Raw genomic sequence first — 16,349 nt, 5'->3', positions numbered from 1 at the left:
GAATCTCAATCTGGGAATTTTAGAATCAAGTTATTTTGTGCATTATGCTCATTAATAAAAATATTGTGGACTAATGTGTGTCTTCAGTGAACCTTGTATAAATTAATAATCTTTGATGTTATTTTGTTGAGGCAGAACATGTTGCAAATATTGTGAAATGCTGCAGTTTTTAATTCTATAACAATATTAACTCTGTTTTGGACAGAATATTGTTAATGTTTAGATACTATAGCACAAAAGCTTTGGTAAAACTGTGTCTGTGTTGAGCTGCATTTTCAGTCTTCAAAAGTATTCAGAAGCTAGAGGAAAATGTCCTTATTTACCCCCAAAAGATGCAAAGTCAGAAAAGTCAAAAGAAATGGACAAGCAAATTTTGCTTTGATTAAGGGAACAAAGAGTGGAAGCAATCATAGAACATTAGGCAGTGATGAGCTCAGGACTGGTGGATAGACTGTAAATATAAGTCCTAGCTCAGCTTCTGCAAAGTGAACAGGTGTTATGGCCTCCAGTCCATTGATTCCCAAAATAAGACATGTGGAAAATTGCTGATCCATGAAACTCCATTACGAGCTTGGCAGGACCCTTAAAGCATAAACAATTATGAATTTATTGGTTAACAGTTTAGTGATGGTAGATGGTGATCGGAGAAATTTTAAGACTTGGTGATGGTCTATTAGTACAAATCCTTTTTGTTAAATGCTGATGTCATTTGTTAAGAAATTATGCTTTGTCTATGACTTGAGTAATTGGCTCTTCTTCCTTTTGAGTGTAGCTGAGAAAGTGTTGTATTTATTTCCCAGCAATATATAAGTGGTATCTCTTTTTTTTTTTTTTTTGTATCCGTAAACATAATTTATATCTTTTAAATAATCCAGTTGTGTCTTGTTACAAACCATTGGCTATGAATCTGAGGAAAGGATGTGGACTGATTACTTAAAACTTTGTCTTCAACAAGATGGCTGGGGGGTTTTGCTGTTGTGGTTGGCTGGTTGGTTGGTTTTTGTTTTGTTTTGTTTTTTCCATAACAGGACAAAGAAGATGATGTAATATGCCAATTAAGAAATTGAAGGTAAATGTTTCATGGAGAAACTTAATCTTGCTCCTTGCTTATGCATGTGAAAATTAAAACCTCTTTCTTCATGAAACATTGCAGAGTAATGTGAATTTTTTTGTATTTTTCAAGCGTACAATAATCCACACTCTGCCAAAAACCTGATCAAATTTTTTAGCAAATTCTACTTTCTTCAGCCCTTACAGTAGCTTCTGTGACAGTCTTAAAGACATTAAAATGAGACCGATACGAAAATTAGTAATTTAATATATTGTATGGATATTGTTTTATATTTTATTTTAACTTAAAATTTTGCGTTTCCTTGCTGCATTTTGGGCCATGACTAGGTAACTTCCATCTAACAGGAAAATTTTTGTCAATTGGAAGTGGAACAATACAAGATTTGGGAAGTTTTGGAAGGAATTTGGGTGGGAAAAGTAAGCATCTAAGATAAGCATCAAAGAGCCAGAAGTGAAAAAAGTAGTACTTTGATAATTGATGAAACAGTAATTTTATGTTAGGGCAGAGATTTCTTTATATTTTTTTTCTTCAGTGGTAGAAGCATGAAGTATTGAAATTTGAACTTTGAATTTAAAATACAGTTAGGGAAAAAAAAAAGTGATTTAAAACAGATTTTATGAGAATTGTGATTACATAGGTTATGAGTATACCAGTTACATATTTGAATAAACTGACCAAATGTTTAGAATATCAGGTACCATCACCATGAAAAGTAAAGATGGTATTTTGGAGGTCGCTCTACTCTTGTAACTGGTATCTATATTATAACTTTTTCAGTTTGAAAGTAAAAGGATATTTCTTTTCATCTTATCTATTACTATACAGCTGAAAAATTTCAGGCCAAATTAGGTACTTAGTGTTGCCTGTTCAGGAATTGTTGAGGGAATAATGTGAAGAAAGAATGATATCGGAATCATTGGGGTCTTCAAACTTTCATGGCAGTGAAATATCCCCATTAATGTTGCTGTAACTTATTCAATTTCACGTAATGTGATATAAATCATTTTAGACTCATTAATAGCTATGTTTATTTGCTGTTTGTTCTATTGTGCTATTTTTTTGTTAAAGCCCTGGATAAAATCTCAGATTTTGTGCCATCCAGTGAAGCATTAAAATATAAATCCTGGCAGGCTCAAAGAATAGAAGGAGACTATAGAGGTGTTTATATAGCGATTTTTATGTTGATTCTCTTACTCCATGGATCCTTATTCATCATACGTCAATACCTAACTTCCTAGGGTTTTTTTTCTGTAGCCATATACAATCTTGTAATTACATTTTATGGCCACTTGAGGTCAGCAGCTGCCGAGAAAAAGAAGTAAATAAACGGTCATGCTTCATTGCAATCCGTTTTCATTTGCTTTATTTAGAATACTTAAAAATCAATACATTCTTTAGATATGTATATACATTGTGCAAAACCAAAGGATTTATTTTGAACGCACAGCAGCTTCAGCAAAAAGTCTTGTAAGTTACTATGAGAGTGAAAATCTAGAGTGGCTTTAGAGTGGCCGAGTAGCGTTGGGTAATCACTGTGGCAGAGAATGTTATTCAGTACAACGTGATGGTGACAGGGTTTCAGCTTTATTCTTTTTATATACTAAATTAGTGATAGTAAATCTGAACAGAGTAAGGTATTATTGCTGCAGGGAATAATTTGGAATCCAGAAATAGCAAATATCCTTCCTTTCTAGTGTAGTAGTCATCTATGTTATGTCAAGATGTGGGGAAAATATTGCCTAAAAGTGACTTTCCCCCCACTCCTTTAGTTTTTGCTAAAATAAATAAATAAATAACAAAACAAAAACCCCAACCAAACAAAAAAAAAAAAAAAAAACAAAAACAAACCAAATCAAACAAAGAAACCCCCAAACCATGAGCTTGGTGCCAGAGTCAGGGAACAGGATGTGGGAAACATGTTTAGCTCTTGGCTCTGTCATAGGCTTACTGTTGGCTAGTCATTCCCTTAGCTTGACTTTCAACAGCTTCCTATATGTAAATGAAAGAAAGATATTCACTTCTCTGGTGAAGTTTTAGAAGAAATGTTTTCTGGTGGAATGTTTTTATATATTATTTTAACATTGGGAGTATCAACAGTAGAATCACACCTGAATCTTGGTGTCCCCTTTCCTGAAATTCATACTGTTTTTTCTTGTGAGTATTCCATTCGCTCTGTCCTAGAAAGTTGTGTAACATTGCTAGTAGTATATCCTGTGTTTTAGAAATGACCACTTTTTAATAGTTTATGAAGTTGTCCCCATGCATGATTGGCACCAACTGATATTCCTGTCAAACCTTTTATCCAAAAATCTCCCTGCATCAGGCAAATTTAACAAATTATACAGACAAGGATCAATTTACCAATCACTAAAATGCAGCAGGGGAGATGTAGGTTAAATATTAGGAAAAACTTTTTAGCTATAACATTGATTAAGTCAAAAGAACAAGCTGCCAAATGAAGCTGGGTAATTGCCATCACTAGAGATTTTCCAGGCTATGAGTATGCATCCATTTAGCAGGGATGGCTTAAAAGTAATGCAGTCAGTTTTGCCACAATTCAGAACTTGGACTGAATGACTCATTATATGCAGGTTTTATCCCAAATAATGTCTTAAATTTCTTCCCACTTTACCCTAGCTAGGGATAAAGCAGCAGGGATGTCAGCAATAAAGAGTGAAATTTTCTCTCAGCATGTGCCAAGCCTACATGAAGTAAGAAACAAGTTATAGTGAGAGAGAATAAAACTCAGATTGATGTGACCTTTATTATTTTAACAGTGTCTTTCAGCACAATTACAGAGTTGCAGGATTGCAGAAAACAGAGCTGGAGTATAAAATAACATAAATAAATAGAACAGGAGCCAAAGCAGCCAGCAGGAGGTGGTTGGAATTGGACAGTGAAGGATGGGTGAAGAGTTTGCATTGGTCAAAGCCTTTATGATTCAGCCACCAGAGTTGCAAATTCTGGAGAAGGGAAAAATTTTTGAAAATATTAAGAAAGGAAAATGTAAAGAAAGAGGAAGCATATTACAATGATTACAGAGTCACTGGTGTAGCAGAAATGTCACAATAACAAAGGAACAAAGAAATCCAAGTTAATTAAAGGGGAGGTATGACTTGGGAAATCTTACAGTGAAATGAAAGGATTTTTTGAGGGTAAGGAGGAAATGCTATACATGCCAGACTGTCAAGACTGTCCGCTGCTACTCATCTGAAGAACTTTATTAGTTCCCTGTTTTCCCTTGGTAAATCTCAATGGGATGAAGGCAAGAAGTGGAAATTTAATTTTGCGCAGAGATAAATTTCCTTTATATCAGAGTTTGGCAAAGTGTCTCATTAATGAGTCTTTCAGAGTATTCATGTCCCCATGTTATAAATATATTACATTTACACTCAATTTTGTAATGGCAAATTGACTGAAAATGACAGATTACAAAACCAGACAGCTGATACAAACCTACGTAACAATCTTGACCACATTGGTAATAATGAGAAAAATCCCTGTGATCTCAGAGGGCCAGGATTTTACCCTGTGGCTTTTATTAGTGTTACATCTATAATATTTACATAAATGTATCTATTTGTAGCTTGGGGTTATGTAACGCCTTTCAGCAGAGTGATAAAGTTATTGCAATGAATAGCTGGCTGGCATACTGCACTCTGAATAATGTACTACCCAAGGAGGTTTTAATTCCGAACTCCATCTAACCTTGGAACAGTTACATGTGAGAATACCTTGCAAAGTTGTGTGTGCCTCGGAGCGTTAAAAATGACAGACAGGAGGGAATCCCAAGAAGGGCAACAAATATGATAACGGGATTAGAGGGTATACAGAGAGAGTGGTTTATGAGTTTAGCATAATCAGCTGAGAAGAAAATGCCAAATAGGGGAGGCAGTCATCTGTAAAGGCTCAAGAGAAAATTACTGAAGTTTGACATAATGAAAAATAATGTCTTACAACTAAAAAAAAGATAGGAGATTCAAATTAGACATTTTAAAAATCATTCTATTGTTCCGTTGAAAAAATGCTAAACTCTAAACAAGTGAGATCTTTACTGACTGGTGTGTACAAACGGAGAGTATTTTTGATGACACATCCAAAAAAACATGTTGCCAAATGCTGAAAAAACAGACTGAGAAATAAAAGTGCCAGAGGGTTTAAATTAAATCCAAATTTATCCATCATTTTGAAAGATGTAAATCCAAATTAGGATTAGTGATGCAGATTACTTAACACAAAACGTGTATAAATCCTGTACATGGTGGGTACATAGATTGAAAGTGTTGCAAACTGAATTTAGGAGATAATGTAAAGTACTTGTGATAGAAACCCAGACTATTCTGGGCAGAAAAGGAAAAAGGCTACGATTACTACATCACTGTGTGAACAAATCCCACAGAGAGAAACTGCAATGGATGAAACCTTTCCAAAAGGGAAAACTAAATACGCATATGCTGTTAGAACAAGTTGTCATACTTGCTACAGGTAAATTAAGTCTTTTTTTATAATCATTTGTCTCTATGGAATATGTTTGGAAAAGGTTATTCAAACTTGCAGCCAGATAATTTCTATAGTGCGTTATGATATTATCACTTAATGGCTATATATTTCACAGATACTTTCTGATAGCCAGCAAACCATAAAATACTTCTTCATGAGTAACTGCTATAAGCTTTCTACTATTTTTTAAAGGATTTTCAATATACTTTAAATATTTCAAAGATATTCCAGATGAATAATCATGTAAACTAGTTCACTATTTGTTTTCAGATGAAGGTTATTCCAACCACAGGTGGTTTGTGGAGGCATTGTTATAAAGTGCATTCATATATGCAAAACTTCTGAGAGAAGCCACTGTATATTGGTCCCTGTCTCTTGGTCATTCTTGTAAATGTTTATTTCCTTTGACTGGCCTGTTAATAAGGCAGTCCTTGAGACTGACTACATGCTCTTCTCCAGCTGTAATTCTCCTTCCAAACAAAATTGAGTTATACCTTTCTTTGCACAAATAACAGTTTTATAGTAAAAGGATTTAGACTATTGTGTCATATAAAATAATATAATAGCTGTCTTGTGTCAAAGCTCTGTCTTAAAAAGAGAGGATTCTTTCACCGTGCTCAATATAGTTTAGTTGTATAGACCAGACTAATGTATACCCTGTATTATTTTACTGAAATGATGGATATCATTACAGAGGACGTGTTGTAGGCTAGTGATTTCTATCATCAGATTGTGGTTTTTACATTACCTGTAAAATATCAAATCTGTTTAGGAAACTTTGTAAATAATGGTTCACAGTGATTTATTTTAGAAGATACAAGAGCACAAAGAGATAACAGAAATAAGACATCCAAAAGATTTTTTTTGTCATGACTTTTACCTATGGCAAGGTCATGACTTATCAGTTGTAATTTTGAATGCTTGATGTCTCATTTTTACAACATTTAGAGAAAATAATTTAAACATTTTTAAACATTTGCAGAAGTTGAGCTGTATCAAGAGAAATGTTTTGACTTACTGGGATAAAAATTTGGATTTGTTCTGTCTTCAGTGCATGATCTTTGAAAGTTGTCTATGCACTTTCCAAGTTTATTAATATCAAGAAACTGAAAGGCATGATGTGCATGTCCAGAACTAATACACAAAATAGATTTTAAAAACCATTCTGAGCAGAAATCTTAATTTTCTTTTGTCCTCTTATAAACATTCTCCTGAAGTGGACAGAGCTGCTTCAGCATCACTTCCCAATCCAATCTGGAAGCTGACACTTGCAGTTTTATTAGGCAGCCTGCCCTTGACCTGCAAGTTTTTTCAGATTTGACATCTTCTGTTCAAATCGGTGGAAGATGGAGGGGGCTTGACATCACACAGAAGATTATCATGTCTTGCATGAACAGGCTGCAAGTTTCCAACTATTTGAAACTGGATCAGCCACAAACTACAAATCTTGATCTAACAAGAGGTAAGGTGGTGGAACTATTTCTGAGATAAACGGTCTTGCAGGAGGGATAAAAGGTAAGCAGGATAAAGGTAAGTGATAAAGGTAAGCAGGAGACCTGAGAGAAAATTTATAATGTGAGATCTCTAACTGGAAGAAGACTGATTAGGTTGGGATTAATGTTTGTAATGATATGTGTGAGAAAAACGACTCTGTGGTGTTGAAAATCCATGAAGATCAGTTCTTACAACTGCAATGGGCTCCTGAGGGATGGTGTTCAAGGGCCATCTAGTGAATTAACTTTAAGCCCTGTGAAAGGCTGCCCGTTTGTGATCTTTTAGTGAAAAGTGATGCCTGGTAATTTAGTTACAGGAAAAAAACCCAAACTGTTTGCAACAGAAATACAGCATTGCAATACTGAATATGAATGTGATATACGTTCATGGCTCTAGAGTTCTTTTACACAGGCAGTTATAATCGGGAATTAGATTTATGAACTAAAGGAAAAGCTGGAAAGTATCTGTCATCCTCATCCTTTGGCCACTGTCCCAATTGATAAATTTGCATGTATTTCAAGCCTTCCTGGTCTAACAATTTGCTGTCTGAGTCAAATTTAAGAAGTGGAAAAGAAACTGATAATGTTGTATAGTAGGGATATGGCCAGAAGAAGCAGAAGAAAAAAACCCTTCATTATCTTCTTGTTATTGCATATAAATTCAGAGTAATTCCAGTTCAAAGTTTAAGGAAGGGTAAAAGTTGCAGAAAAAAGAGATAAGAATAGGTGTTTCATATGCTTTCTTACAATGTACCAGCTTTTAGGCATTGTTTCAAGTTTAAAAAAGAAAGTTACGGTCAATCTTAAATAAGTTAATGCTGTATCCTCTTGTATGAGGCATAATCATTCTGCAGTATAGTTCTTTTATTCCAATTGATACTGCTTTTGTTTTTCAGCCTTCTGGGAATAACTGAGAATGTATCTTATGTGAGGCTGGCAGATCAGCTGTAAGCTTACTTACATGAATCAATTTTCTTCTGAAAATCTTACCCACTGATTTTAGTACCACTGCCACTAATTTTAATGGGAATAAGGAGGACCAATATAATAAGCATATGGAATCTCAAATAATGACACACTCCTTGGGTTCAGTAGCACTGCTAGGGTTTAGCAGTAACTTCCTCTACACGCTTCACAGTTGCTCTTCTGCAACTGTAATATAATAACGATCTGAGTCTGGTCTAGAAACACAATCATAGTCACAGATATGCCAACATGCTATGGACAGGCAGTTTAGCTAATACATCACCTGACTAATATGTCAGTGGGTGATTTTGCATGCCATTTTTTCAGCATCTAAATGAGGAAAGTATGTTAGTTAACCATATTTTGCTTTTTATTCCTTTTTAAATTGCTTTTGATTTGGAGATGACATTTTTTACAAATCCCAGGTGTCAGGTAACACAGAGAGATGTGAGGCGTTTTAGATATTCTTTTATTTCACCCTATCATATGGCTTGTCAGTATGGTGAAAACTTAGCAACTGCCTGCTGTCTAGGTGATTTAGTACTCTGACCACAAACCCCTGCTGCTATCTCCTCCAATGAGGAAGGATTGAATTCAAAAATGCATCTCTTCATATCTGTGTCTCAAGGATACAGAAGAAAGAGGAAAAAGGATAAATTTGATATGTGGGCTAATTTGATCCATCCAAAGAGACAACAGAAGGCAGCAGTAGTTTTCAAAGCAATGCTGTGAGAGGAAAAGTTGTCCTTTTATTGTAGTACTCATATTTAGTGAAAGGGAGTGACAAACTTTCTCAGCTGTAAAGACTCACATAAACACTAGCAAAAGCGGGATAGACAGTTATTGTATAAAAATTACATAGCAGAATGACTGTACTTTGGGTTTTTAGAGTGTTGCTTTGCTAAATCTTGGATTACTTTCCTATGTGCTAATTATCAAGCAGAAATACTGGTATTCAGCTTTTTTCTTTGTCTTTTCTAAGTTTTATAGTCAAGCCCGGGTCTTTGAACTGTCAGTGTCTCGATCCTCGCTTCACTGAAATAACGGAAAAATTAAACTAATTGGAGTAGAAGCTGAACTGGTTCTTAGTCCTGTGCTGTAGTGTGCCTTAACTGCATCTCGGTTTCTGTAAACTCTTGCCCCCTCTAGTGTCAGACCTCGGCTGCTGTTTCCCCTGAAGCCTGCAAGCGAAGTACGGCTAATGTAGCAGGACTTCGCATTTCATTAAATCCAAATTGTGTCCTTCAGAAGGTCACAGCCCCCAGTGATTCCTAGATTTCCTCAGTTCTTGTATGTAAGAGTAACGTTCGATTGTTACTGTCAAAGTTTACTCCTCTAATCACATACCATCAGCGCCAATTTTACCATCACCATCCTTATCTCCAGCAGCCAGAAGAGCCTTCGTTTCTTTGTCTGATAGGTCTCTTCCATCGGGGGTAAAGCCTTTCAGTACAAACCTAAAGAGGAGGCATGAAAAAAAAAAAAAAGAAAAAGAAAGTGGTGGGGTTTTTGGTGTGTGTTTTTTTTTTGTTTGGGTTTGGGTGTTTGTTGGTTTGGTTTTTCCCACCCCACCAGAACAGTTTCACTTTTTAGTTATTTGTACCACTGAATTGATATACGAGTTGGAATGCCGGGTTGTATCTTCTGTTGACCTTCTTTAACACTCAGGAAGAGTGCTGTACTCTGAAACTTCATTTGACTGAAGAGCTATCTGTAAGGTATTGATGATTCATGTGTTTCAGGGTCCTGCAATGAAAGCTACAGCTAGCTACCTCCAGCACACTTTAGATCATGTGATCTGCAAACAACTGATCGTTGAACACCAGTACTAGTCAAAGATTGAATTGTATGCTGCTATCTAGAATCTTGTAAAAAAAGAAACAACCCCCAAACCAGGTAATTAGACTCTTAAGACAAGGTTGTTTGAGAAGGACATATCTTTACTTACTTTAATTCTTCCTCTTCGATGAAGCCACTTCGATCTTTATCAAGAATGTGGAAAACCTTCTTCACATCTTCTGGGCTCTTCTTTTTCAGTCCTACCATCTCGAAAAACTTCTTGTAGTTAAAAGATTCAGCCGCTATAAGAGACGAAAAGCCAGAGAACTGCTTAGAAAAGTGATTGAAACATATACCAACACATACCTGTGGTTTTCTTCGTCACTGCTGTGTGTCCTGCCCTGGGAGGCACAGTCGAGCCCAGCTCTGGTAGGAGCTAGATGTACACACTGTAATTGTCCGTTCTTTACAGACGCTAATTGAATTAAACAAAGTGGGAGAAGGGTAGGGTATCTGTTTTACACATGAAGAGCTGAGAGCTACCGAGGGATGGAGATTTGCCCAAGGTCACACAGGACAGAGTGATAGAGTTGGGAGCTGAAGTCTAACCTGCTCTGTCTCAGTGCTTTACTCCTAAAAAAAAAAAAAAAAAAAAAAAAAAAAAGTTTAACACTAAAAACAGTAATCTGAAAGCAGATTCTGATTATTATATCGCTGTCACTTTTTGACATTTCCACCCCTGGAAAACAAACAAACAAGCAAGCGCTCTTGCTCAACGTCGGAGCCTAGCATTGATAAGAAGTGTTTCAGAGCACATGGCTATTTCAGCTCTGTGTCGTTTTTCCTGAAGACTTCCTAGAAATCAGTGTTGCATTTCGACCACTAAAGGTATGTGCAATCGTTGTTTGTAAGCTCAGGCGCTGCAAGGGAGTGCTCTACGGTACACTACCTGCGAGACCTTGGGAGGAACGATCGCCGAGGGGGAAAAAAAAAGAGCCCTTGAAATCGGAGCCGAGGTAAATGAGTTTACCTGCTCCACCTCTCCTGTCCTTTGACCGCACCCGCTTTTGTTCCACCCACGTAGCCCAACGATTACGGTGGGAATTAGAAATCCAATACAGTGACCTCCAAAACGTGCTGTGGACTTTTTTTTCTTTTCTTCCCCATGCATCCTTATTCCCGCCGCAGCTTTTCCTATGACATAAAATTAAGGAGGCTCGGTCTTTTGGGATCTGCTTGACTGAGGTCTGCCATTAGTTGCTGCTAATTGCATCTGCTCTGGGACTTGGAGATGGCCCCAGAACAATGAAAGCTAATGAGGAAACAGCTGCTGGATCGAGCAAAGCAGTTTGTTGGTCCCTTCGACTCCCCGGCTGCGGAGTTTATTAGGGCTCAGCGGGTTTTGCGCGGCTGTCTGTCTGGGAAGGTCATCGCACAGAGCAGGACAGACAGAGGCTGCTTTCCTGGGTGGTAGGTCAGCCAGGTAGTCGGGGGGGAGGGGGGAGATAACACGCACCCCAGAACACGATTTCTGGCGTTTCTCTGAGAGCAACCTTAACTACATGCATCTTTGTAAGCACGAAGAGGGTTTGCTGTCAGTCTAGGGGTCGCGATGAATAAGAGGAGTAGGGACTATCTGAAACCCGGAGCACTCTGAGAGAGAGGAGTGCACCGCTGCAGCCATTCGTCCTGCAGAAAGCTTCTGCAGTCGAGCAGTGTACCCGCTTGCTCTACTGTTGCCTTCTGCTCCATCCCGAAAAGCAAAGCCCACCCAGGGATTCCGCATAGGAAGTAGGAAAAGAGCGATGCCGAGAAACGGCAGTTCTGCAGTACCTGAAACTGAATTTTGGGGGTGAGTGGGAAGCTGCCGTCATCCACGGCTGACTTCCCTATCCCACATCAAGACATAATTCATCCTGGTTGGCCGAGGGTTTTATTCCTTTTGAAAGTATCCTGTCGGTAGAAGCAAAGTCTGTCCGCAGTTACTGCTTGCCTTCCTTTAAAAGAGATACTTCACCTCTGTAATGTGCAGGCTAACTTTGCTGAGGATGCAGCCCGGCACTTGATAAACCAGTCATGCTTTCACTGCACTTCTGAGAACACATCCTCATTTGATATTTTGTCTAGCCGGATCCTCTAATCTCCCGCGAGTTTAAATAAATGCACCGTTATCCTGAGATGAAGAAACGAGAGAGAGAGAAAGAGAAAAAAAAAAAACCAACACTCACCTGAAAAGGCTCCCACAGCCTTCTTAATATCCTCAGCGCTGAGCACATCAGTCATAGCCATCCTGCAACTGTTTGAACAGGGAAGCAAGTGCGAAAAGATTAAAAAGTGCTTTTCTCATCATTTCTGCTCATATGACCAAAGCTGCAGTGCTGTGTGGGGATGGCACACCGGGGAAGGCTGGACCCGTGCCAGCTCTATAGCTCTGCGTGGAGAAGTGCCATGAGCTGTCGCTCTCCAGTTTGCAGAGCACCAAGTAGTCCACGGACGCGAGAGTTAGGCTAAAGAGAGGGGACGGGGATGCCTTTGCGGGGAGCCGGATGGGGGAGGACGCGAGTGGGGGTCGCTCCCTAGAGCTTAAGCCTTACTGGAGGAATGCCAGAGTCTGTCGTGATACCGGCTGGAGAAAGAGTTGTGCCAAGGTCAAGTTCTCAGGTGCGGTGGAAGAGCTAGTCGTGCAGAGCAGAACCTTTTCCTTTAGTAAGTCGGGACGAGTTTTACCGGTTATATTCGTGGTGAGTAAGGAACTGCAGCATATGCCAAGCTTCAGGCTGCTCTTGAGGTCGGGAAGCAAACGTAATGTAGCTTTTGAACATTTGCCTTATCGTTCAAACGCTTTAAACATCTCCCCCTTCCTCCTCCCCTTCACACACATATTCCTTTTAGACCTCGTTTCTTTCGGGCCAGTCCATATTAAGCATCATCCTCGCTGAATTAATTATCACATCCCTGAGAATCCTACAGATCCCGTTTGTAATGCACAATATGCTGCAGAATCTTCTGCGATATGATATGGTGAAACGAGATGGGAGGTGATAACATGCTCGTGCGGAGCTCCTGTGCAGTGGTGGGCATCTCAGGCGGGACCGGGCATTTCCCCACATCACCAGAAAAAGATTTAGGAATTGCAATGTGTTTTCTAGGTTTTGTTTTCCTCAATAAACTGTGCCCATATGGCAAGTCGTCCAACTCGATCTTGGAGTTTGGGCAGGAGCCATTGGGCTGAGATAGCCAAGGTTAGGGCCCAGTAGTAGGGCAGATCTCTGCAGGAGTATTGGCATCGCTGCTTCAGGAAAGACGGGGGAGGGCAGAGCGGCCGCAGCGAGATCCCCACGCTGCGATCGGCGGGTACAGCCCGATCCCGCTGACGCGATCGCACCCTTGTCCTGAAAGGGACCGCGAGAGAGCGGCCTTGAAAAAGGAGGCGGCTGCTGCAAAAACTCGGGTCGCTTTGTCAGTAATTCCTCGGCGCTTTTAAAAGTACGAGCCCCCATCACTTTCTCAGCGGCCTAAGTTCAGCTATAACGGGTGAGTCATTAGCATGCCACTGAGCGCAGAAGGACGGAGGAGGAGGTGACATTGGGGTCTCCTTTTTTTTTTTTTTTTCCTTTTTTAAACAGGGACTCTGTTGTGGGAGGGACTGTCGTTTTTCTGTCGTTGAGACTTTTTTTTTTTTTTTTTTCTTAAACCCATTTCCGTGTGTTTCTTGAGATGCAAGAGAGACTGAGTCTTCTCCAAGGACAAACAAGGAGACAGTTGGAGAGCCAAGTCCCTCTCCCCAGGGTGAAGGCATCTTTCCCTGATCCACAAGGAAAGTGGAGCTTTGCGCTCGGATGCTGAGCCGAGATAAAGTGCAGCCCCGTAGAAGGGCTCTGCGCACCTTCCCGCAGGGGTAGTTCTCGCTCAGCTCTCCCCGTTGTTTTGGCGCTGGGAGATGAAAGGGTGCAATACAGATAAGTAGCTGGGTTACTCGGGTCCCTTGCTTTAGCGGAGTTCAGCTTGGAGAAAGGAGCTGGAAAAAGCCTCGTATAGCACAGGTTAAAACACAATCGTTAGTGTGTTTGACGCTTAGGTTAAATGTAGACTCATCAATATACAGCTATTTACAAGATAAATCAATGTGCATGGTCTTCTGTAATTGGCGTCCCTTTACTTGTCCTTAAATGGAGGAAGAGAGAAGAGTCTTTCCTTGTTTCCAGTGCAGACACCTCCGGCCTGATAGGACATGGCCATCAGCTTCCCTGCTTTGTAGCCTTCTTTCCCGTCAGTATCGGTGCAGTCTGCAGAGCAGCTGGGCCTCAGTCTCCAGTTTCTTTTCTTTCTCACGAAGCCGTTGCTGAGGTTTCCTCGTTCTTGGGGCTACAGAGCCTCCTTTGAGGTCCCTGCAAACGGGAACGCTCCTGCCCATCCACCAGTGAAGATGCTCTCGTTGCGGGTGGACTCGTGTTTCGCTGTCAGCCCCGCTCTGCTGACCGCGCAGAGAGCATTTGGAGCGCTGCCCCCGGAGGCAACTGAAGCCGGGAGCTGGCAGCGGCGATGCGCGGCGCTGCCTGCTGTGCTGGCAGGCGCTAATCAGGTTAACTAGCCTCATGGCAAGCAAACCGGCCAGAGGCGCGTAGCTGCCTGCCGTCTAAAACCGGTTCCGTGTCCCGAGGATGGGAGCCCGGCAGCTCCCTCCGCGTCCCGAACGATGCGCGAACGGCCCCGCTTTCCCTCGTCATCGGATCCGTCAGGTCGCTACGGCCTAATCGTGCTGTGAAGGCGAAAAGTGAGAGGTGCCAGAAAAATGAGGCTTCAGATCAGGTGGAGCCATTTGCATAGCGTAAATAACATTTCCCCGGCTTCCCGACCCCTGCTTGTCCATGGCGAGAAAAGTGAAAGCAGCTGCATAGAAGTTTACGAAGCGGACAGTTGGGGATCTAACATGCAGGAGTGGCAGAGGCCCGTCTCTAATCTCAGCAGCGCATCCGTTTTAAGAACAGCTAGCAAACTTCTAGAAGCTTTTAAACACCAAGTTGTAGTCAAAACTGTTATGTTATTCTAATATAAAAGGCGTTTCACGAATTGGCAGTTTCACACTCGACCCTGCACCTTTTTCTCATCGCTCCTGCGAGATGACTGACGCGTTTTTCTTTATTTCTGAGATTTTGCCAATTTTCCTGCCCGGACTATTTGCAAAATCCACACCGTGGATTTCCAAGTTGTCTTCACCGAAGCTTTCGTATAGATCAACTCCTCTTTCCAGTACCCCCAGAATGATAATATTCTTACTAGGTAAATCAAGTAGATTAAGTAGAAATCAACTTGCCCTTGTCAAAAGCAATTAATTCACGGAGTGGCAAGAAGCTCCCACGCCAAAAGCTGAAGCAAAAAGCCGTGAGTCCTGTGTAAAAAGAATGACACGTTTCCATTATCTTCCTAATTGCCACACCAAGGAAAGCAACTTCATCCCATCGCTTACGATCGCCTGTGCATAGAGATGTCATTTCTGCGACGTCTTTGGGGAGCGGGGGGAGGTTGCTTTTGCTTCACGACTGAGCATTTCAGTAAATTCTGTTCACCGAGTCCTTGCTCGCGTTCTCGTTCACTTTCTCCGGTTCCCTCCCGTTTTGTTATTTCCATTTTCTTACTTTCTCCCCTCCTTTTCTCCTTATTTCCCCCTCAACGTGTTCACCTATTCCCTCGTTTTAATGGCCCTTTCTTCCCCTTCGAAGTCTTCTGTGCGGGAAGTCATTCCTCTGTGTTAGGAAGATTTACACCTCTTTTGTCTCCGGGCTTTTGTTTGCGGGAAGGGGGATAGGGTGGGAGTGATGGTAGATATCCTTATCTGCTTTCCTTCAGGCGAAGGTCCTGGGTTCCTGCCGGCAGCTGGCAAATCCACCTTTGCTGTGTAAGTTTGAACGTTTTATTGCTACTTACCTTTTGGATCTCTCCTAAGCACGCTTGGAAAGGATGTTAGGTATGGAGGTGGTCTAAACGGGGTGGAACTCGGGGTAGGAACCCCACTTATATAATGTCTCTTGCTCTTTCTATTTTTGGCAGGTGATACCCACTCCTCACTGGTATCAGATATTCAGGGATTTTGGTAGCGGTGTCACATTTATCTTTCCCTTAACTAATCAAGGAACACTATTAATAATCCTTGGCACTCACCCTCCCCTGGCTGTGAAAACCTATTACCTCGGCAATCTGACGGTCCGCTTGAAACTTTATTGTTAAGGGTAGAGGCAGGCGGTATGAATCAGCTATTTGGGTGCAAATATGCACTTCATGGTCCATCAAATGGAGGTGGCGTCGGGAATATCTGTCACGATGAATCAGGAGGGTCGGTTCGAGAGTTGGGACTCTGCTCAGAAGGAAGGGAATAAATAGGAAGATGCAACCTCCTCATCAGAGTGAGGGAAAGTAAGGACACTCAGGAGTTTGTTGTTTTCTCTCTTTAGCCCTGGCAGCTACTACTCGAAACTGAAGGGAGCAGCCCTAAACTTCCTCCTGCACCTAAAGCTGCAACATTGAGCTTTACCTCTTGGCCT

General features: G+C 40.7%; 1 protein-coding gene across 2 annotated transcripts; it reads right to left on the bottom strand.

Moving 5' to 3' along the window:
- Window positions 1–3,817: 3,817 nt before the first annotated feature.
- PVALB (parvalbumin) lies at window positions 3,818–15,794 on the bottom strand. 2 transcript variants are annotated; one of them, XM_005511273.3, is made up of 5 exons: window positions 15,736–15,794; window positions 12,039–12,106; window positions 9,980–10,112; window positions 9,379–9,488; window positions 3,818–4,035 (listed from the first exon to the last, which is right to left on the bottom strand). In XM_005511273.3, the coding sequence occupies exons 2-5, from the start codon at window positions 12,097–12,099 to the stop codon at window positions 4,007–4,009; spliced, it is 333 nt and encodes a 110-aa protein (XP_005511330.1). In that variant the 5' UTR covers window positions 12,100–12,106; window positions 15,736–15,794; the 3' UTR covers window positions 3,818–4,006. The 2 variants fall into 2 exon arrangements, with proteins under 2 accessions (XP_005511330.1, XP_005511332.1); XM_005511275.3 differs by lacking the exon at window positions 15,736–15,794 and adding an exon at window positions 12,405–12,621.
- Between the last annotated feature and the right edge of the window lie 555 nt (window positions 15,795–16,349).

The sequence above is a fragment of the Columba livia genome, chromosome 1, assembly GCF_036013475.1.
Source record: "Columba livia isolate bColLiv1 breed racing homer chromosome 1, bColLiv1.pat.W.v2, whole genome shotgun sequence".
Taxonomy (NCBI): Eukaryota; Metazoa; Chordata; class Aves; order Columbiformes; family Columbidae; genus Columba; species Columba livia.
Note: the sequence above shows the minus strand (reverse complement) of the source record. Positions and strands in the feature narration are given on the sequence as shown.

Coding starts and splice junctions, on each gene's coding strand:
- PVALB (XM_005511273.3), bottom strand. CDS start 12,099: ATGGCTATGACTGATGTGCTCAGCGCTGAGGATATTAAGAAGGCTGTG. Junction 10,113..12,038: donor GGCTGTGGGAGCCTTTTCAG/GTGAGTGTTGGT, acceptor CGTCTCTTATAG/CGGCTGAATCTTTTAACTAC. Junction 9,489..9,979: donor ATCGAAGAGGAAGAATTAAA/GTAAGTAAAGAT, acceptor CCTCCTCTTTAG/GTTTGTACTGAAAGGCTTTA.